The sequence below is a fragment of the Branchiostoma lanceolatum genome, chromosome 4, assembly GCF_035083965.1.
Source record: "Branchiostoma lanceolatum isolate klBraLanc5 chromosome 4, klBraLanc5.hap2, whole genome shotgun sequence".
In the NCBI taxonomy this organism is placed as follows: domain Eukaryota; kingdom Metazoa; phylum Chordata; class Leptocardii; order Amphioxiformes; family Branchiostomatidae; genus Branchiostoma; species Branchiostoma lanceolatum.
The window spans coordinates 28,515,271-28,537,698 of record NC_089725.1 but is presented as its reverse complement, the minus strand read 5'-3'; the positions used below and the strand labels follow the sequence as shown (position 1 = coordinate 28,537,698).

General features: G+C 41.2%; 1 protein-coding gene across 7 annotated transcripts in view; it reads left to right on the top strand.

Moving 5' to 3' along the window:
• LOC136433870 (apoptosis-stimulating of p53 protein 2-like) overlaps positions 1 to 22,428 on the top strand; it is a 58,865-nt gene that overhangs the window by 9,854 nt on the left and 26,583 nt on the right. For 2 of the 7 annotated variants that reach the window (XM_066426439.1, XM_066426442.1), the window contains exons 2-4: positions 4,780 to 4,927; positions 5,356 to 5,481; positions 8,425 to 8,480. In XM_066426439.1, coding sequence (XP_066282536.1) covers positions 4,780 to 4,927; positions 5,356 to 5,481; positions 8,425 to 8,480 — 330 coding nt within the window. Of the gene's footprint in view, positions 1 to 2,636; positions 2,664 to 4,779; positions 4,928 to 5,355; positions 5,482 to 8,107; positions 8,226 to 8,424; positions 8,481 to 11,730; positions 11,886 to 20,647; positions 20,672 to 21,832; positions 21,881 to 22,428 lie in introns of those variants that run through there. The other 5 variants (XM_066426440.1, XM_066426445.1, XM_066426444.1 and 2 more) reach the window with 5 other exon arrangements.

The window sequence follows — 22,428 nt, the reverse complement described above, 5'->3', positions numbered from 1 at the left end:
GTAGGTTTGTGCAGGTAAAATTGGAGCTGTGCAGGTACATGTATTTCTGATGTTTACCTGCACCTAACCTGCACCTGTCCAAAGTGGCATAAATGTTATACAGTAGTTTTTATGGAATCAAGATGATCCTGACTCCAGGCCGACCTCTAAATATTGTTTGTATGCGCTGAAAGAGGCAGAAAATAAGTGGTGTAGATGAAATTTGTCTGGTGTAGGGAATTTTGAATGTTACCATGTACACCAGTGCAGGTATGCAGAAAAAAGCATTTTGAATTTTTAGTCGTATTCTTTATATTGAATGATATCGTACTGTGTGGCAGTGTGTGCACGGTTTATTTGGGCTGTACAGAATTCACAAGTGATGGAAACTATCGCGCCAGTAATTGGGCATCCCATGATGTATTGGAGCCGTAACGGTAATGGTCTATGATGGATACCTTTATGACCCCGTACCTAGAATCCAATTTCAACAGAAATTGAAGCACCGAATTTCACGGGCTGCCTGCTGCTGTGTTGGGTTGCAGCGGGCATTTGTCTTTTCCTCACTGGCTGGTGGCCTGTGGCATCCATGCCATATTCTAGCTCAGGTTTGCTCCTTTTAATATAAATTTATAGCTTCTGAGCAGAATAGCCTGGCACCTGTCCCATGTTTGGTCCTGACATCATACACTGTTCCAGGAGTCAAATGTCTCTCAGAGTCAGAGTCAGACATATAACAGGGATTGTTTTCAGCTGAAATTTGCTTCTCAAAATGTGGGAAATATTGAATCTGAGGGTTAAAATTTTTTTAATTTCTTGGAGAAGCTTGCTGCTGGACCCCCTGTACTTCCTGCACTTACCAGTTTACCTTCCCCCTTCACAACGAACAACCTCTACAGTCTTCCAGGAATGCTGGCCTAAATTGATCTTGAAACCTTCTATCTTTAGCTTAAGTGGAACAGATTTTGTGAAAGTGCTTGGTGCATCCCTGCCCAGCGTGTCGCTGGCATCTGTCCAACAGGGGGCGGTTGTGACATGTGGTAAAGGAACCCTCTGCGGTGTTAGGTGATAGGGTTGTGGGCGATATCACCCCGCCATAATTAACACTGGGCAGAAAGAACCGGATCAGGATGATACCTGGTTGTGTCGCTAATTGAGGTCAGGCCGGCCAGGTGAGCTGTGTTGCTGTTACAGTCAGCACCTTTTATTCACACCTCAGTGCTGCCAAGGACGTTTTTTAAAACGTCATTGCTCAGTGTAAGGCCAGCTCTAGGCTAGGCAAAGGAGGCTACCTCTAGGCACTGGACAAAGTTGAAGAGGTAAGGAGATAGCAGTGTACATTGGTTTGAAGTCTTGTGGGTTATATTTGTATGGGAAGCACTCCCCAGGAAGAGAGGCTTTAGACAGATATCTCCGATGGCGTCGGATTTGCGGGCACCCAAAAGTTTTGAAGGGGTCTCTATGATTCGATGTTGGCAGGTAGACCTTGGGGGAAGATTTGATTTGACTTTTGGACATTTTGGGTATTCAGACCAAAACCTACAGTATACTGTACATTGATTAAAGTTTATTGTAGATTGACTTAATTCTGCAGAAGTAGGGCAAGGTGGCTGTCGCCTTTTTAAGGGAAAACGTGGCTTTCACATTTCTACGTTCTTTTTGAAACAACCAAAGTATGCTGTGTTGTGTGCGCATGGGTGTGTGTGTGTTTCAACTTTCCAATCTATATGTTTGTGAGGGGGTTAAGTCTACCATCTCTGTCTTGTTAGCGTGGTTTTACCACAAGATAGAAGCCCCTCCTTGTGGATCAGAGAGGAGCTGCAGTGGCATGGACAGCATTCCACACGTGCAACTTCTTTTCCCTGTTGATGTTTTCTTGCGGCATACTTCGTCCCCTGCCAGGTTGGTACATAATCATGTCCCCATGGCATGTTGCAGTTGGCAGAACGAAGGTATGCCAGGCTCTTGCCTCGGTTATGGGTTACCCAGAATTCTGGACACCAGACACATAATTGCCCTGGTACTACCACAGGATCTGTACTGTAGGAAGCAAACAATACAAGCAAGTACAGGCAGTTGTTTTCATGTTGTTGCTATTCACTATCTACTAATCTGAAGAGAAACACTTTAAGATACGTGTGCTCTACTCAGATGTCTTTATGATATGACTGTCGATAATTACTTTATTATATGACTTTTGAGGTAATAATATGTTTGTATATGGTCTGTGAGTACTAGCAGGAGTATGTGTAAGACTACCTGGCTAGTGACCTTTTGACTCAGCTGGTACTTTACCTTTTGCTTATAAATCAGAAAACGATTGTCGGGGAGATAGGAGCGCACATAGACAGGTTGTTAGCCAGGCCGCGGCGACGGCGGGGTGATTGGCATGGCGAGCCTGCCCTTTGCACCTCGTGAATGTCTATCTGTGGTGGAGGAGTGTGGTCTAGATGACCCACGCTGCCTGGATGTGGGTTTTGAGTCAATATTGTGCTTGCGTAGGAATGCACGATGTTTGGGACCAGGTAAACCATTAACAGGTGCCCCTCTACTCCGACAATTAGCTTTCCTCAGGTATGCAAGGAGGATCGGAGTGTTGGAACATGTATATATGTATGCAGGATCTCATTTACAGCGTGGACAAAACAGATTAACCTTGTGTGCAGACACCCATGGAAAGTCAGGTATGGTTAGATGCCACCATGTTTGCTTGTATAGGTGTTTTAAGATCAATTCAAGAGAGTTTTGGCAGTCTTTGCTAGGCCTGATGACACCGGATGCAGAATTCTGTTTGTGTTCCTTACAGGTTGCGTATTGAATTGAATCAATTACTTAGGCTTCAAATACATTCGTAATCTGAACCATATCATTCAGTGTCCCAAAGGTCAAAGTAGGAACAATTGTGCTATCAAGAAAGGAATAGTAACCCAGGTGTACCATAAAGAAGTTAAGACAGATGCACCTTGATTCGTAGTCTTTTTGACTTATCTCACCCCCACCCTATTTTTAGACAGTGATTCAAAAGCTTTTTCTTCTCACAGACACTGACTCTCTATGTCTTGTGCTACCTTCACACAACGGTTACTTGTGTTTAGTCCTGACAAGAAATGATCATTGATTTACCAACTCTTTCAGGAAGGCAATTTAAAGGTATGTTCAAACAGTGTGGTTTGATTGCTTGAGTCTCGTACCACTCTGTGTAAGCGGTCTGTTTGAACATTTCCATAACTGTCCGCAAGAGCTTTGCACTGTCATTTGGGTCCTTTCTTCCTTGTTTGTCTGTTGTATTTGTTCCCACTCAATCCAAGGCCCGGTGTGTGGATTGTAACACAAGTGCAAGTATCCCTCTGTCAGCAACATCAAAGGCAAGTTACTTTTTTTCCCAAGGAGGGACTGAGATCACATGGTGACCCCATTGTTTATGTTACCACTTCGGTGAGTGAATGGGAGCCATGTTCTCCATTCAACCTTCTAACATTCACCTGACATCCCACCCCGACCAATTGGTTCCCCTTTGTTCCTTCCGCAAGGCTATAAGGTTCTATCACTCACTCGCTCGCTCTACCTACTGTATCTTGCTCCGAATGGAAGCCATCCATGACAGTGCCTCTCCATTTCTTCCTGTCCTTCGTTGCAGCAACCAGGCTGTAAGGTTGTATACTACAACAGTACAAGCTTACTATTTCTCACCTGACCAGTACAAACTCAGGGCTAAATGTATGGACGAGTTTTAAGCACTGTTGCTGTACTAGACTTGATAACTCACATGTACACCAAGAAGGTCATGTTTTGGGCAGCGTAGTTTTTGTGGTTGTGGTTGAATAGCATGACTCAACAAGCTGTGAATGGAGTGTTGTAAAATTTGAAGTTCTGACCTGTCAAAGAGATTATTGCAATTTGAATCTTGATCCATGAAGCTTTACTTGGTACTGCAGCAAAACTTCCATGTGTTTTACCTACCTTTGATCTGTGTCAGGACCAGTTGTTTTAAATGCTTGATATGAAGTCTTCTCATAAGTTATATATAAGGTGAACAACCTGCTTCCTAGTTCTTGCCAATGAACTGTATTCAGTGCCATGTATCTCTGTCAGCTCTGTTGTTGCAGTTTCATTGGGAATGATGAAATATCGATGTAATACAAATCGACTAATCGCTAGCGTGCGACCGTTTCCACCGTTATTGATTTTGTTCATGCTTAAGCTTCCCATACATCTTAGATAGAATGGGATCGGATAAGATATGTTGATGAATGACCCTCTTTAGGCTTGTTCCCGTTATTCAATTATGTGATTCAGTAATTGAGAGCCATTTTTCTTTGTCTCAGTTCAAAAGAAATGTTCTGTGTGTCCTCCATACGATGAAGGTTAATTCAGAATCAGATGAACCTTGATGCGAATGTTCTATGTGTGTGTCCGTGTGTGTGCTAGTAGTGAGGATATCTCTGTATCATAAACTTACAAGTCAAGAAATTGCCTTAACTATAATTTTAACAACTTTATTTTGTCTTTGAATATAATCAAATGTCATCAAAAGTAGTCTCTATAGTATACTCAAATTCGTAATTTACTGTAAAGAGTGTCCATTTGTAAGGACCTGGTGATATTCACTGTATTAGATTGTATCAATTGCACAGTATTTTGTTCAGTATTGAGTATTGTATAGAACTTGCAATGTCTGGTGCACAATACCAACAATCGCTGCCTAGTGCTCCATGAGTATTGTATTGATTTGTTACAGTTCAAATAAAGAAAGAAAGATATGGATACAAAGCTAACCCACTTCCTGAACGTTGTGTGCAGGTGATCCTGAGGGTGTACCTCAGCAACAATAACCTGACCATAGCGGAGGTGCCCATCACCCCGGAGACGACCTGCAGGGATGTAGTGGACTGTTGTAAGGAACCCGGAGAAGTCAACTGTCATCTGGCAGAGCACTGGAGGGGCAGCGGTGAGTGTTGTAATATGTGTGTGCAGGGTTCTCATCAGAAGTTTTTCACAGCATATTTGCACGGCACAAGTCCAGCATCTACTCCTAGAAAATTTTAAAATTCTTAGGTAGTTTTCCCTGTCACAGCCTCATTCTAAAGCCAATAGATACTAGATAATTGAATCAATCGGCTATTGTAAAGTGGAACTTGTTGCTACTGTGTACAGTAGAGGCATCCTCATTAGAATGCTTTCAACAAAGCTTGCAGCTAGATGTGCAAAGATATGATGTAACATGTTGTTCAGTGTAATATAACCAGCTGCGTACCTGCAAAGCTAGTGTGTTACACCGAAGGTTAGTTATACCGGCTGAAAAGATATAGAAATGTGTGTCCCAACTCCTATGAAGTTCCTGTTATATAGTGTTTCATCGGTGGTTCCTTTTGTCAGAACGACCAGTGGGGGACGACGAGAAACCTTTTGACATCCTGCAGCAGTGGGGAATCCACAGGGATGAGGTGAAGTTCTACCTCCGACACGAGGGAAACATGCCCACTGCTAACGGCGGAGAACAAGGTGAGAGAAAAAAAGTGATCTTGAACTAGTTAAGCTCATGTCCATTGTAACAGAGAAATATCACTAGGTCTTTTCTACAACTTACAAGCACAATGAACATTGGACCAAGGCTTAATGTCTCATCCTAAGGACAGCAACTGTTTCCAGTAGCGTACATTTCGGGTTCAGTAGCTTACATTTCGGGTTCAAATTCCCAACCTCTTGGTCCACTGTCGCACTACACATGCTTCCGTTAAGGCCCTCACAAAAACTGTTTTCATGTTCGGGGCTGGAAATATCTTTTTTCTACACACCAGCATTGGTGCAGGTGACATTCAGAGTTACTCTCTAAAAAAGCAATGTTTTGAAAATGATCTTGCTATTTGCTATATTCAAGGATACAACCATTAGATATACAAGGCATTTTGGGCCACTTCTAGCATACATTAATGTCACTTTTCTAGTGTTATGGATTAGTTTCATCATGGGCCGGTACAGGTTATGTGCAGATAGACATCAGAAAAACTAAACAACTAATTTTACCTGTACTAACCTGCATATGCGGGTGGCATTTCGGGCCATGTATGCTATAATGTACTTCCTGTGTTGGATCTGAAATAGAGACCGTAATCAAATACCAGTAGCGTTTTTCACTCGAGCAAGTCCTACCTCGAGGGCACATATTTCTGCAAAGATCATGGCCAATGAGAGCACCGGGGTAACGGCACACACCGGTTTCCGCAATCCGATTATTGTGCGGAAACGTCGCTTCCCCGTGTGTCAACTGTAGTCCGCATCACTGCCATTCCATCCTGGGTTTCTCCAGGTATCCTGGACACGGGCACATGTCATACATACAGACTCGAGATTCAAGATTGGTGTATTGAATTCTTGCAGGCACCGAATTAAAATCAGTCTACAATTGTTAAAATTCATTGGTGAAATTAATAATATTGCGCAGTGGGGTAATTCATGTTTTTGTGAGGTCACCTGAGATCACAGGAAATGGGAGACACTACAACCCCTCTGCAGGGAAGCTACATGTATTTGGCCACCAATAGTACAATACGCTCTTCAGACCACTAACTTGATATATAAAGATTGTATCCAAATTTTTTGGTAATCTAAGATTTTAAGATGTTTTTACTCGAACCATTTGTTCAGACTGTCATAAGACAGTATGACCTCCATGTAACTTTAACCTTCTACCAGCTACCTAGCCTGTAATGGATACAAACTTGGTGCCAAACAGCTAACTCAGCACACTGAAGGTTAAACGCTTCAGGGACAAAATGACAAGAAAATCTGCAGGAGTATAAGATCAGAGATACTGTTATATCCCTGATTAAGCCACAGAAAGTGTAGGGAGGTGTGAGTGATGTTGGCCAGAGTTGAAGGCATACCTGGTGCTTGATAGTGCAGGCGCCATTCTGCAGGAACAGGTTATGTGGTGTATCTGGTCTGTGTTCTCCTATCAACACCAGGTCTGGGGAGATTTACTGTACGTTCTGCTTCTTGTTTCTGTAAGAAAATGAAGCCAGGCAAATAGCTGTCAGGAAAAACCCAAATCATACTGTGATTACTTATTGACAAGCATCCTTTTTAGGAGACAAGCACAAGAGCCTGTAAAGCAATCAGAGCATGAAATGCTTACCTGTACTACTGTAGTCTGTAATTTGTGGGCAAAAGCTAAGATTGCAGGGTGAAAGTATAGAAACCAAAACTTTTGCAGGTAAAAGATCACAGGCTGGATGTGGTAATGAATCAAATTCCATGTAACTAACTTCACTTAAAACAAGCTAATAACGGATAGAATAACATCATTTGGATAGCTAAGACCTTTAATTGTTAACTTAAAGGTGCATTTTCTCAAGCTGTATAAAAGGTCAGTTGACCTTTGCAAGAAAACATCATAATTCTGTTGTTTGAATTCAGCAAGACTTTACTTTAGTAAAATACCTTTTTCTGCATGAAAGATCAGTTTCACTTTTCACAGTTTGGGATCATAGCTATGGGATAATGGAACTGTCAGTGGCATTGTGTTTTGATTTACAACTCTTGTGCTGACAAGAAATTTGAGACTGTCAAGTGACCTTGCAGAATGTTACACTAGCAGGGTCATTTCACGTAAGAAAACATCCTGTCTGACGTCAAAGTTAACGTTCTCAGGGCTTGAAATACACCCTGCAGTTTGCACAAAATATTGTAAGATTGCAGGAAAAGTATAAACAGCTGGCAATCTGAAAGGCATAAAGATTCCAGCTCGATATTATGAATCAGTAGTACGTTAAACACAGTTTACCAAAATAGATTCATACTAAAGCCTTGCTCACTGGTAGCTTGTTGTTATTTCTTATCGTAACATAATTTGATGAGGCAATACTTTTGAGCATCAAAAAAAGTTGTATAAGTGTCAGTAAGAACAACAACTTGGGCATGTGCAGATAGCTTTTCCAAATTGTAGTAGGTAAAATTTCTAACTTCTTGTAAACTTGCAATACAGCAGACAACAATATCTTGAGCCCTGCATAAACAGGCACATGACCGTCATCCCCTGTTGGTTTGATCCCATGGCAAGTTCATAAGATGATTAGCAAAACATAGACGCCCTACGTGAAGGCTTTCCAACTATTTGGGTCCAACCAAGGAACGGTCCAGCTACAATAGTCCCCAACTGCCGTCCGTGTCCTGTAAACTCACGTCGTGCTACCCTCCTGTTTAATCAGTCCAGCGCCCTATAATCTGCAGGTGACAAGACTAGCATGGTATGATATGATTACAGGTGTTCGTACTGTAACTACAGTTACTGCCGTGGTGTTACTCCAACACCTCTCGGTTACGTGACATCCCTGTGGTGTTGTGATGGTGTGAGGAGGGGCTCTGCGTGTTGGACGTTGAGCGTGACTCGGATGTTTGCCTAAGCGGCCAGCTGTCATTGTACGCTTTTTTTCCTTCCGTCTGCAGGATCCAGGCAGCCCAAGAAGAAGAACGGAGTGAAGGAGGCCAGTCCCGAGAGCCAGGTTAGTGACGCTTTTCTTTCTTTAAGATTACAGGTCTGTGTCATTACGGCATTCCACTGTGGCCGTCACAGGGCTTCGCTGTGTTCTCAAGTTTGTTAGAAAACAGCAGGACAAGCCTGTTGTTGGAACATCAGCTTAAAAGATGTCCTGTATACCATAGGATAAGAATAAAACCTGGTAGCATATAGGCTACTGTTTCAATTTTAGGTGTGTTGGTTTGTAGTATAGTATCATCATTATTGACATGTGGTCAACTGTTCGTTTGCCACTTGGCACAAATCGTGAGCCTTGATATGGCTTTCCAGTATCACTACAGATGTTTTGGCTATGTAGTATCACTTGCTAATGTTGCATGTTTGCATATATCCTTGTGACACTTTTGTCTGCATCTTGGTTTAAGACTGCTTTCTTAAAACAAAATCTGACCAGGTGATAGGTGATTGTGAAGGCAGTTACCTGTGATTAATGAGCAGACCATACCAATTACCTGTGGACACCCCTACTTAGCCCACCAGGACCTCTCTGCTTTCACTGTTGGAAAATGAAACCCCTGACAGTCAGTGATATCCCTGGAGCCTGTTATATACAGCCAGTGACGTTTGTTTAGACCTAGACAGGATAGGATTTGTTACATTATTGGCTTCCTGTATGTAGTCTATAGTTATCCCATTTCTGTCTAAAGCTATTCATAGAAAGTGGAAAGGCAGCTCTTTACCCCGTTTGGTTTGGTCCCTGTAGATACAAAGTTTGCTTATCAATATCAGAGTTTCTTGACTTGTTACTGATATATTGATTTTCTTAAAAGATAATGAAGCTACTACAAATGTCGTATCCATATAGTTGATCCACATTGAATAAATGGGCCAAGAATTACCATATGCACGCCTAGGGGAAAACACTATCAAGTCAGATATGACAAGGGGATCACATGCCACTCAAGCTATAAATGCTCGCTAAATGGGCTTCTTGTCTTACTCCATTCCACTAGAAATAATCTTCCTTTCACAATCAATAGTGAGGTATGCGATATGAACCCTGGTGCCAAGCGGAAATAGCAGCTTCTGCACAAAAGTAGCTCTAAATAGCGGTTACTAATGAACTGCATCAGCCTCTGCGACACCGGCATTCCTGCGACCTTGGACCAGCGCTAATGAGCAAACCGGTCTCCAGCCTCAAGGTCAAACAACACAGGCCGTAGCTGCCATGAAGTCCAGAAAATTTCACAGCAAATCTACAAGAACATAGAGCCCTTAGTCCACCTACTGTGCATAACATGGTGGATTTGTGATGGGTGATATATTTCTGGTCAGCTCTTGATTCATATCATGGAATGGAAATGGGCTAGTCTTCAATTTGCGGCTCTAGCCAGCTGGATTTTTTGGTCAAATTCTGTTTAATCGAATTTGGATACAGTATTTCTATATCTTTACCCACCGATTTTGTCCATCAAGACTGATGGAATGGTCTTGAAATCTTCCAGTCGTACGCAGCAAGATTCAGTCAAATGATGGAATAACAGGCGCTGCCTAGATTTATCTCTGCTTTAGATTTATCTGTCTTGTTTTGTGATTCAAGCTCCATTGTGAGTAATTAGATGTAAGGCTATGTTGTTAGTTGCTGCACAGGAGTGTGCGTATGAAGAGTGATTGCTGCTTATGTCATGCATACAGATTCACATTCTGTGGAAAGTGTAGGTTTCAATTCCTGTCAGGGGAACATTAATAAGGGCCAAAGGTGGTTGCTTATTAAAAGGCACCACTGGGCAACAGCATCAGTAGATATGATTAGGTGTATTCTATCTCACCATTAGAGCAATCAGATACCCTATGGCTGTTTATGATGTGGACTTTTAAGAGCCTAAAAGCCCCATTGAAATTCAGCTATCATATCCCCCAAATTACTGGGTCACTCACAGACTGAGCATAAGTGCATTTAGACAGATGAAACCATTACCGCACATACCAACCCTATTACAGAGGGGTGGAATATCTTCAGGCCAGCCTTTGTCAGGAGAAACTTGTCACATACTCCATGAAAGTGGCAGCTGCCCAGGGATGGAGTTGATTGGATAATGGGCAGATTTGTTTTGATTTCCATAAACCTGTATTGATGGGCTGTTTAGACCACTTAATGGGCGACTCGCACCTGCTACATCACGCTTCTCTGTCTGGAACAAGTGGATCATATAATACTGTAAATTCCTCTTTAGTTTTATTTCTCAGGAGGTGAAAAGAGGTTTTCGCAGTGTTTTAGATTTACGTTTGGAATAGATATTTTTTTCTTAAATAAATTCCATAGTACAGAAGTCATGCAAGGGAGACATTGGTGGTGTCATGAATTCATAATGGAGATGTAACTGCAAAACTGGGGAAAAAAAACTACTGCAAAAGTTTCAAGATTTACATATACTTTTATATAGACATGTATGGCAAAAGTGTGCCTTACCGTACATTGCATTAATGGTTAGTGGTGCTGTATTATGCAAATTATGAATGGATTTCAGATTTATGGCTTTCAAATTCAGTTAAAAAGTTGAGTATATGGCCCATAATAGAATCCATTAAGGTTGATGGGAGGATGCGAGCTCATATGCAAACATTGTGCATCACTGTAATTATAGAATATAATGTTGACGTGTAACAGCTGTCAGGTAGGACACAGGTTTAATTTGTCCACTTCTAAGATACTGTTTTTTTTCTGTTTTGAATATTTGTCTTTCTTTTTACATCAATGGATAGTATAGATTTCAAATTTATCATGATGTTGTCAATTGTAAATGATATAAATTAATATGCATATTGGTAAACTGGATACCATTTTTGTCGGGGTGAATTCCTCTCTCCATACTAGTAGTAGTACACTATAACCAAGAAGGTTGTAGCTGGCACCATTTACAGTTTGTTTGCTGTCGAATCATTTTGATATTGCATGGGTTCTATAATCCCTGTCAGCTGATAAAGAGAAGTGGACTTTTCCTCTGTAAACATACCAGATGCTTCTTAAAATGTGGCCGCAAACAGCTGAGATTTCTCAACTCACCTTATCAACCTCGACCTCCAACCTCCATCAAATCGAATGGCGGCATGTTTGTGTTCCTGTTTTCTTATTGGCTGTTTGTTGGTGGGGTGGGGAGCGGGGAGGGTGATTGACAGCAGCCAGTTGCCAGTTTGGCTCCAGCAGACAAGCGGGTAATCCATCACTCCCCTCCAGGCCAAGTCAAACTGGAGGCAGTGATCAGGTTCCTCCCACAACAGGGCAAGGACTGGTCAGGCCACTTCTGTGACTCCTCAACCCTGATATTTAACAGTCTGGTGCTGCTGGTGCCATGAAACACCTGGGTGAAGGCTAGGGAAAGTTCTCAGGGATCCTGCTGCACTGATGTCACTGGAAAGGAGAAGGAAGAGGGTAAATCTTCCCACTATCTTGTTTCACCGCCCCCTTGTCTACTTATATCTGGTCTGCTTGTGTACTGAACAGTCTGGCCACAAGGCACAGATGTTGCCAATAACACTGGCGAGCTCCCTGTTTATGGAGGCGGAAGGCTCTTACCACTTTGGGAAAAAATCCTAAATCTTGTTGTGGATCATCAAATTTTACAAGTGCCTGTCATCTGTTTAAAGTAATTGGATTACAGTATTGGAACATATTGTACACATAGTGTGACATGTTTTACCTCGTGCCAGCACAGAAATAGCATGTTTTGCTCCTAGTTGTTACAACACCGGAACTGGATATGTGTTCATGTGTGAGCTGCTTTGATGTAAACAGTTGCCAAAAATGATGGGCAGTGTTTGTTTACTGTTAGGAATGCCATGTCCTTAACAAAATCTGGTGAGTTTCTTCGTATCCTACGGCTAGTTAGGGTTGGTTCGTACTGCCTCCTGAATGTTTTCCTGGGGCCCAAATATCAATTGGCTTCAGTCATATTGTTGTTCTATGTCGTGTAGGCTTAGGGTTTAGGCATGTAGATTACTAATCAAAAGTCATTTAATCTATTCTTTACATTTAATGTAGCAAATGTATACAAGTACCAGCTATGTATGAGGGAGGGGTTTACAACATGCCACAGTTGTCACAGATAGTTATTCCAGCTTCCTTGTCTCCACTGGACTTTCTAGATCAGGAAATTGAGATAAAAACAATCTATGTATGATATGCTAAATTTCCTAAAGTAGTTTGTGTATTTTGAAAGTCTCTATTGGTATTATGATTTAATATAAAACTGAACTGAACTGAACTGTACATTGCTTGAAATAATTGGGCAATTTCCAAAAGCAGTTTCTGTATTTTGAAAGTCTCTATTGGTATTACTATTGAAGACAAAAACAGGAACTTGTAGCCTGAACTGAACTGTACATTGCTCGAAACGTCTGACAAAATGATTGGAGAATTTCCAAAAGCAGTTTGTGTATTTGGAAAGTCCCTGTTGGTATTGCATAAGTATTTCAGCGCCTTACGCTATTCCGCTGGCAGGGCTCGCAGCGTGTCGCACATGTCAGTATGACAGGGCTGGATGTACTAATTATAATAAACCATACCACCAGTGATGACAGTTGACTGTCTTCAGACAACAACTGCTAATTTCCAAGCAGATGTTGGGGTTGAAAATTGTTTTTCTGACTGCCAGAATTCTTGGATAGCATGCACACCAGAGAACTCTTACTCTCAGAGAAGAACAGTAGTGAGAAAATGTCAGAATTTTCTATCCAACATCTGCTTGGAGACCAAACATATGCCAACAGATGTAACCAGCAGGTTGGAAAGGGTGGTGTGATTTCCAAGCAGATGTTGGGGTGAAGATCATTACTTTTTCTGTCTGCCAGGCTTCTCTGCTCTGACAGCTTGCAATGGGGATGATTAGCTATCAGAAAATAAGCATCTTCCACCTCAATAGCTACTTGGAGACAAAGCATATGCCTGGACCCTACAGATATAAACAACAGGGTATCATAACAATAATTTCCAAGCAGATGTTGGGGTTGAAGATTTTCTGTCTGCCGTGCCTCTTGAACAGCTTGGTGTGAATGGCTCTCAGAGAAGCAAAGTCAGAAAATGTTAAATCTTTCACCTCAATGTCTGCTTGGAGACAAAACATTATGCCTGGATCCCCCAAATGTAAATAGCAGGTTGGAAACGGTGGTTTGATTTTCAAGCAGATGTTGGGGCTTCTCAGTCAGCTTGCTTTGAGTGGCTGGCAAACAGGGAAGGCGGGCAGTCAGAAAACAAGAATCTTTCACCCCAACATCTGCTTGGAGATGAAACAGTATGCCCAGATCTCCCAGATGTAAACAGCAGGTAGGATGAGGTGGTTATCCCTGAGTCAACAGCACCAGCTCAGCGTTAATGAGTGGTTCCTATGTGGTATTAGCCATGACTCAGGCAGCAGTGGGAATCCATTAGTCACAGTACAAGGTGCTGTACAACAGGCAGGCCCAGGTTTCTATATAAGAACTCAGGGGTCACTGCACACTGCCTGTACATGTAACAGTCCACCATAGGGAATAGCAGATATGTGAATTGGGCATATGGTCATTGGCTGTTATATGATATGATAGACCAGTAAACCTGTTCCCCCCCCCCCCCCCCCCCGCAGCATTGTGTCTACATGCTACTTACTTTTAGGTGTCACTTCAACAAGGAATTTGATCAGTAAGTTTATGCATTTTTGTATAAATACATTTGTAGTATTGTCCTGATTTGACTGCAATGTTTCTGTTAAGATTAAAATCAAGATGATATCCAATATAAACTGTTTATATTGGATATCATCTTGCTTTTTCTCTTCCAACTTATTTTACCTTACCTGTACACGTGTATGTGTCCTGGGTCTCCTCTGAAATCCACATGTCAACATTTAAGGGCTTCCCAGGTGTCCTCAACATATAACATTATGATATACAAATATCTATATGTAAAACTTTCCCATGTTGATTACTTTACTGTTGCACAATGTGACAAAATCTGAAGTTTGTGGATTCTTAGACTAGTTAGAGAACATTTGTTGGGTTAATCGTCTGCTGTCTGGTTGTTGCCAAGTCTCCCACTCAGCTAGGAATGGGTGGACCATAGTATAGTTCTGTTTTGACTGCAAGATTTCTGTTTATATTGGATATGATCTAGAAAAGAGAATCTAGATTTTTTTCTTCTAACTTAATTTCCATGTCTTATATCATATATGTTCTGGGTCTCCTCTGAAATCCTCATGTGGATGTTAAAGGACAACCCTGTTGTCTCAATGTATAAGATTATGATATATATATATATACAGTAATTAGACTCAAAACTTGGAATTTTCTTCATTGATTACTTTTCCCCATTTTATAACGTGGTAAAATATGACATTTGTGGGTTTGTTGAACATTTGTTGGTCTGCTGTCTCCTTGTTGCCAAGTCAGCCACTCAGTCAGGAATGGGTGGACCGTGTCTGCCATACTGGGTCATGTGTACACCCCATGTCTTCCTGGGGAGGTGATATGTGCGTCCTGCAGGCAATATTCTTACTGATTACGATCTGATTTCTACCAAACAAGAAGGTTTCACCCACCAGAAGTCAATCTTCCCCAAGGTCAGATGCCTGAAAGACAAAGTTATTGGAATAAACCATTAGTATGCATATTGTGGGGGGATTTTTTGGTTCTACTGTTGTACCTATGTACCTGTTGTGTTGGGCCAGATGGGATAGCAGAGTGGGTAGCAGTAAGAAAGTAGGTCACACAAACTTCATTTACATTCCAGTGTCAGTCTTACTCTTAGAATGAGGGAGGAGACTGATTTCTCTTAATGAAGTACACTGTATGCATGTTTTGGAATATTTGACCTGAATTTTCAAATACCTTTCACGGCAGTACTATTAAGTATATTAGTTTTGATAAGTCGTGCACTGTGACCTCAGGTGTTATGTGTATTAGATCCTTATCTGTTTCCTGTTTTGGGTGCTATATTTGCATACAGACAGGTCAGATTTTGGGTCAGGGTTAATTGATAAGGAAGAAAAGCATTTTTTTTGGTCCCAAGTGTAGATGTAGAAGGTCTCATGACATGTAATATTTCCGTATTAGATGTGGTTCATGTAATACTGAAAACCCATTGTATTCCAGTACTGTGTGCCCTTTCTGGAGTAGGTGAATCTTTGCAAATCAGGAAACGTTAAAACATTCCCCACAGTTGTCCAGTGTTGACTTGATATCACGATAATATCAACCAACTACTCAGCGCTGTCTGCATACCTCCAGGATCGAATACACCATACATACCAAATGTAGTTTGTAACCGTGTACAATCAGGGAGCGTTTCCCTTAAAGTGCTTTACGAGGTTTTAATCAAAGTTTTGACAGTATCAGCTGGGTTTGCATGTGACGCCGTCCCCTAATGTAACATGTTTGCCTATTCAGTACGACAGGCTGTGGCAAATAGTCAAAGGTGAACCTTATTTGTTGTCGGCTTCTATCTAAACAAGAAAACTGAAGGCTGTCCCCGAGTGCCTTTACCATACAAGATGGAGTGTCCTTTCTCAGAGAGTTGTGCTGACGTCGAGTTGACGTCAGTGTCTCCAAGAAAGGACGCTACAAGCGCAGGTGGTCCGGTGTTGTCCTTTTCTGTTGTGGTTCATTCTACTGGGGATGAACCACAAGGTAGGACTGTTTTTGTTCAGACTGCAAGCGCTTTGCAAGAGATAATGGATGAACGAAATGAACAATCATTAAAGGTTACCGTAGGTCTTCTCAATTCAAAAGTCTCTTATATACATGTATACACAAAAGTAGTGTTCATACCAGGAATGTCTCCGTGATCCGGCCCTCTGTCCTGGGTCAGAAATTTGCTTGTTGGGAAAGGGAAAAATCTCACCCTGTCCATCCTAAAAATCTGAACTTCATGACATATAACTGATGAAAATGTATTTTTGTAAGCTTTGATAGTTAAAATGAAAAACAAAACGACAGATTTAACATTACAATGGAAGTCAACAACATGGGCTCCCAAACAATGATTGGGATGGAAAAACTGGAGACAGTGCTGGTTCAGACATTCCCAGCTCGATGTATAAAGATGGGAAGTTGAATGTTTAGACTTAAGTCGTATGTGGGCGTTCTCTCTTCCTGATATTTTTCTACGTATCGTTCCTCTTTCTAGTGGTGCATTTCTAAACACTGAAAGAAGGGGTCCTTTTAGATTGTACTAGATTCAGACTTGGTCCTGCAGTACTGCTGACATTCCAAGGGGGCTCTCCTGGGAACTGCAACATTGGTTGATGTGTTTTTGCAGAGGGCAATGGGCCTTACTGTGCTTTGCTTGTGACGAAACATGCTTTTGTGCTAAGATATCTGATTGATTTTCAATGAAAAAAAAATCATCTTGAAATACCAGAAGGACTGTTGATAAAAAAGATTATGATATTGGTACATTTCCCTCTTGAGTAAATGAATGATTGGTTTAGCTTTATCTCAATAAAATCACATTCAGCTAGTGCCACGGCGGCCAATACATCTGAATTGAGGTATGAATTACACCATTAAAATAAGTCACTGAGACTTGTATCAGAGAGTATAACATTCTTGATTGCCGATGCACTTCTTCAATGTCAATGGAGGTCGCAAAGCTTACATGTACTTACTAGTTTTTAAGCTATGAAAGCTCATTTTGGTGGTTACCATGATAGATAGCTGAACTTTGTTCTAACAGTAACACATAAGATATGTAATAGGAGTAGACTTTTAGCAGCCTTGATCAAGGTTATAAGATCATCCCGGTTCCTGACGAACACTACAGCAGGCCAGCTCTTTCGCTTGTGTGGTTCTGCTATTTATGTGAGCAAAAATGACAGGAGATTTGTCTTGTCGGATCTCTGAAGAGTTTACTGCGACCTTCTGTGACAAGGTCGGTGTTCTGTGTCCAGCTAGGAGTCTGTTTCCTGCAGCAATATTGGGGAAAGGTCAAGTATGATGTCTGCACCATGTGGATGGGAAAATTCTGGAGAGTTTAGCATGCTTTCACTACATCTTCTCACGCAGGAGAAGGCACAAAGCCATTGAAATTATAGTCTGGACAGGACAACAGGCTGAAAAGCTTCTAGGCAAAGCTGTTTGCTCTTGCTTTCAAACATCATCACTATCGGTCAGCTGCAGTTCATGCTCCTGTAAGTTTCTTCCATTTCCTTTTTCCTTTTGTGCTTTCAAACACATCAGCTGTAGATTAATCAAACCAGAAATTGTCAGTTGAGATATTCTACTTTTTGGTGACAGTTATGCATCAAAATGAAATGTTTGCCACTGTGTTTACCATCTGTCTAGTAGAAAAGCATTTTGCATACTACAGAAATTAAGAATATTCTGACGCATTCAGTATTGGTAAGGAATTGATGATTTGAGGAAAAGCTTTCTTTAAAGCTGATTCATCTTACTGGGCCAGTGGCGATTTTCAACATTTCCCATTTCTCCTTACCCTACTATGTACATGTGCTACAGATTGGTAAAGTTCAATGTCAAGGAAACGCTCTCAACTGGCTCAACAATCTCTGAAATGTCTGAATTGTATGTGGTGTAGAGGGACAGTCAATACCAGGAATGGTGTCTTTCTTTATCTTTATTGTCTTTCTTTATCTTTATCTTTTAATATTGTCTTTCTATTTATTGACTATCAATATTATGAGATCCTCTCCTTATTCCAGATTAAGTTATTGCATTCAGACTTAGTATAATAGTAAGATTCTCTGCTGCTTTTGACCACGAATCACTTCCATCATCTCAGTGACAAGCTGAGGGTATCCCACCAGAGTTCCCTACATGCTTAGTAACAGTTGGGTTGTCACCATGACAACAAGGTTCTTGCTGTTGTCCAGTGAGCGGAGGTCGGTATGAGAAGATATCATGACCTTTGTTCACATGGAGATGAGTCAGAGCTGAGGTGAAGTTGCAGAAATTGGCTACAAAATAGGGATACTTGGTAGGGGGACTGTAGCTTGCCTTGGTGAATGATTAAATGGACTGTTGGTAGAAAATGTGAACTATTTGGCCAAAACATGTACTACTATTTTCCTAGCAACCCATCGAGTCGGGTAGAGACTACCTAACTTATGGGGTTCTTTTTGGTTTCAACACTCACTCACTCAAACTTCTTCCCAGCGTCTCAGTTAAAAGTTCAATATGTGCCATATTGCTTATTAGACTGTACTTGATTACATTGAAATTGAAGAAGACAATGATCCCCAAAATAATTATTGAATGATAATTGAGGTTATGTTTTTATCTATTATTTCCTTGTTATCAGATCTTCTAGGAATATTGCTGAGATGATGACAGTTTCCCCTGATTGAGTTGAAATTGGAGAACTAGGATGATCTTGAAAACAATCTGATGTTGAATGATATAATGACACTTTCCCATGATGAGATGACATTCCTACAGCGTGGTGATGATCTGCAAAATGAGCCAGTTTTGAACAATCATTGAGGTTATTATTTCATCACTTATTTATTTGGTTGTTATCTGATTCTCTTGCAGAGAATATTGCGGAGATGATCACACTTTCACTTCATGAAGTTGAAGTTGGAAAAGTCAGATGACTTTGACAAAAAGCTTGTATTAATGAGCTGGTGATAATAGAGGTTATGTTAATCTATGACTGTCTTGTTATCTGATCCTATTGGAAATGTCAAGGGTAGCTAGTGTGCCAAAAATGTGTGGATGATAAACCTGTCTAATTCTCAACAGATGAAAATTTGTGTAGGCCTAGCATTTTGTTAATGAGAGCCTTCATTTTCATATATGTACATGTACATGTATCTGACTGAAGGCGTGATGTTGTGTACACAGCCGAACACATTTTTTTCTTTGAACGGCCAAATGTTACATATGGGTCTTTAGACCAGGCATCATCCATGTTAAAAGCACTTTGATATGAGCTAATTCCAACAAATAAAGACTAGTTTGTCTGTTACGCTGTGTTTTGTGGTTTAATTCGCAATACCAGCTATGTAGTCCTCCGGTTTATCATCTTCTTTTTTTTTGCTAGATTTTTTTTTTTTTTTGCCCTCTCGCATTAGTTTTGGGGACTCCAGAGGATGTCATCCATAAAATTAAGATGGTGTGGCCTAATGATAATAAAATGCTTTCAGCCCAAATGTTTTACAAGAAAGGGACATACTGGTAGTATAGGATAAACTGCTAGTTTCTCATCCTGAGTGTTGAAGAGCTGATTTCTTGGAAACCATTTAGTTTTGCATCAGTATTTTCTATGCTTATTGATTGTATAATGATGCCATTGATGGCTTGTTCAGTTGGTTGTCCATACTTCCTGTTCCTTGTGATGCAGCTGGGAAGATTGAGCACACACGATCCTCTTCCTCATTCTTTCCTCGCTGAATCACTGCAGAGCCTTTTGTCCCATTCTCAGTCTTTGTCAGTGAAAGATGATGTCTTCTTTGGTCTCAAAACAATTTGGTCACCGTGATAACTGCCTATTCCCTATTGTTGCTGGCATTTCAAGAAGATTCCCCCAGCACACTAACTGACTTAGTCATGGTGTTCTAGCATGTTCTGCTATGTTACTAACTGCATTCAGAACCCTCCCAAGCAGCATGCTTTCTGAATTCTGGCACAGACACCAGGAGGAAACCACCACTTCCAGTATGTAAAGAGCTTTTCAACAACAGGGCCAATTATCGAAACTTCTCACATAAAATACGACCAAATAAATTCCACAGCAACCGCAGTGTAGCGTAATTACTGGGAAAAGTTCAGGGTAAAGGGAGAAGGCTGGTCTTCAGGAGGTGTCAGGCGAAACCTGGGGGAAAAGGATCCCTTCTCTCGTGTTGCAGGGGACGTGGTCGTCGTCTCCAGTCGGAATGCAAGCAATGGACATGGCGGGTCTTTAGTGCGACCACAGACTGTCTGTGGCGCGACAGCACGTTCCGTCCCGGGCATTTTCTGAAGTACAACACCGGGTCAGGAGCATCCCCTGTTCCTATATTTGTCTGGGAAACTTTATAAATATGCCGGCCGACGTGGGCACGGCCATGCTGAAATTGATAGGAAATTGCCTATTGGCCACTGGTGATGCAATAGGGGGTCTAGATCGGTTGGGCTGGCCTTGAAAATCGCGACACACATCGTAGCATCAGGCATTATGAGAGTACTTACTGAAAGAGAAACAACAGTAGCTGGGGTGTTGGATGGTTCACAGTCTGGGCATAGCAGGTAGGGGCTTGGCTTTGTCTGTCAGTGTCGCCATAAATGGCATGTACAGTTCTCATTTGAATATTTCCGAGAAAGTCTGATGAATTTGGTCAAGGGTGCCAAGATGAAGGAATCTCGGTATCGCAACAGAGGTCACCCCTATACTGGCTTCACCACTGGTAGGTATGGGATATCCTGATAGAAATCTTTTCATCTTAATATTTAATTGCTCATTATAGGTCATCCTTATCAATGACGTTGTGCCAGAAGTATGTTTTCATGTCAATCAGGTTGATAACCAACATCTGAACGATCTGTTTTCTTGTAATTATTGTCAAGAACTTGTCAAAGTCTGGTAGTAATTTATCTTTTTGTGCCGTAGTTGGACTTTATGAAATATACAGTACACTTGAAACAAATTGAGGTGATGTTAAAATCATGTTCCAATCTGTAATGTATTTGAGTTGCATCCAAGATACCAGATCATTGATGATAAGTGCAAGTAATTAGCTTTCATATCAGACTTCATGTGCATGTTTAGTGATTTTTATTTCACAAGAAATATGATCATATTCTATCATATAATCTAATAATCTTTGATTTATCGATTCCAGAGTTGCAATTTATACGTCACTCTAATATCAATTTCCTGTGTTGTAATCCCATTGCCTGCTGCATATTAGGTTAATGTGTCTGGATGTAGCCAACGGATGCAGCAAACTCAGCAGATAGATACCCTTAAATCTGCCAGCAATGACCCAGTTTTTCGTTGCAGAAAGTCATTATTTTTAGTCCTGTTGAAGTTGCATATTTTTCGCCATAATTTGTCTCATGATTCCGTACTTTACGCCACCTTTGAGATCTACATGTATGATGTGGAATTTCTATGTCATCGTGTAGTGATAAAATAACATGCTTGAATGTTTTGGTAGTGCGGAGAGTAATTGAGCGCACTTCGTGTAATCCGGGTGCATAAAGACATCATATGATGCCATAGATAGTTCTGGGTCATCACTGGGCCTGCATGTGACCCCAATTCCACCAGTTCCCACAGTTCTCCTGTGTCCTGGTAGTGACAGGGACTGTCCTGCTGACACTCCCGGGACTCTGTTCTCTCTTTTCTTCCTCTAATGTTAGGGGTGATTCTGTTCCGAGGAATCTGTATATCATCCACAGTAAGACATATCGGTTTTCAGTATGTCTGATCTTAAAAGTGACCTTCTGGCGCTGGTAAGTACTAATCATATATTATACAACTTCAATTCTAAAGTCAATGTGTCTATGACAGTTTTGTATGGATTTCTTCCTCTAAAGTTAAGAGTTATTCGTAGGAATCTATAGTCCACAGTTAGACATATTGGATTTCAGTATGTCTGATCTTGAAAGTGACCTTCTGGTGAGAGTGCTAACTTCACTTCTAAACTCCATGTGTCTATGACAGCTGTGGATAGATGTAGGTCACACTGCTTTTAGTACTGTCTGTGTTTATTTGAAAAGAAGGACAAGTGAAAGGGAAGCAGTGTCTATATTTTGTAGTTGCATTAAGTTTTGCTATACAGTTTTGAAAGTAACCACATGTTCCATACACTTGCATTATGGATGCCTGAGTTGAATAGTACCATCTTTGCAGCATCATTCTTCAGGTCATCTTATGGATTTGTACTCTGATGAATGTCTGAGTGGTGGAGTAGTAACATCTACATGTACGTGGGACATGTCTTGTCCTGCCCTACATGTCCTGTCGTCCCTTACCCTCTCCAGCCTGGGTGCCCTCGTTT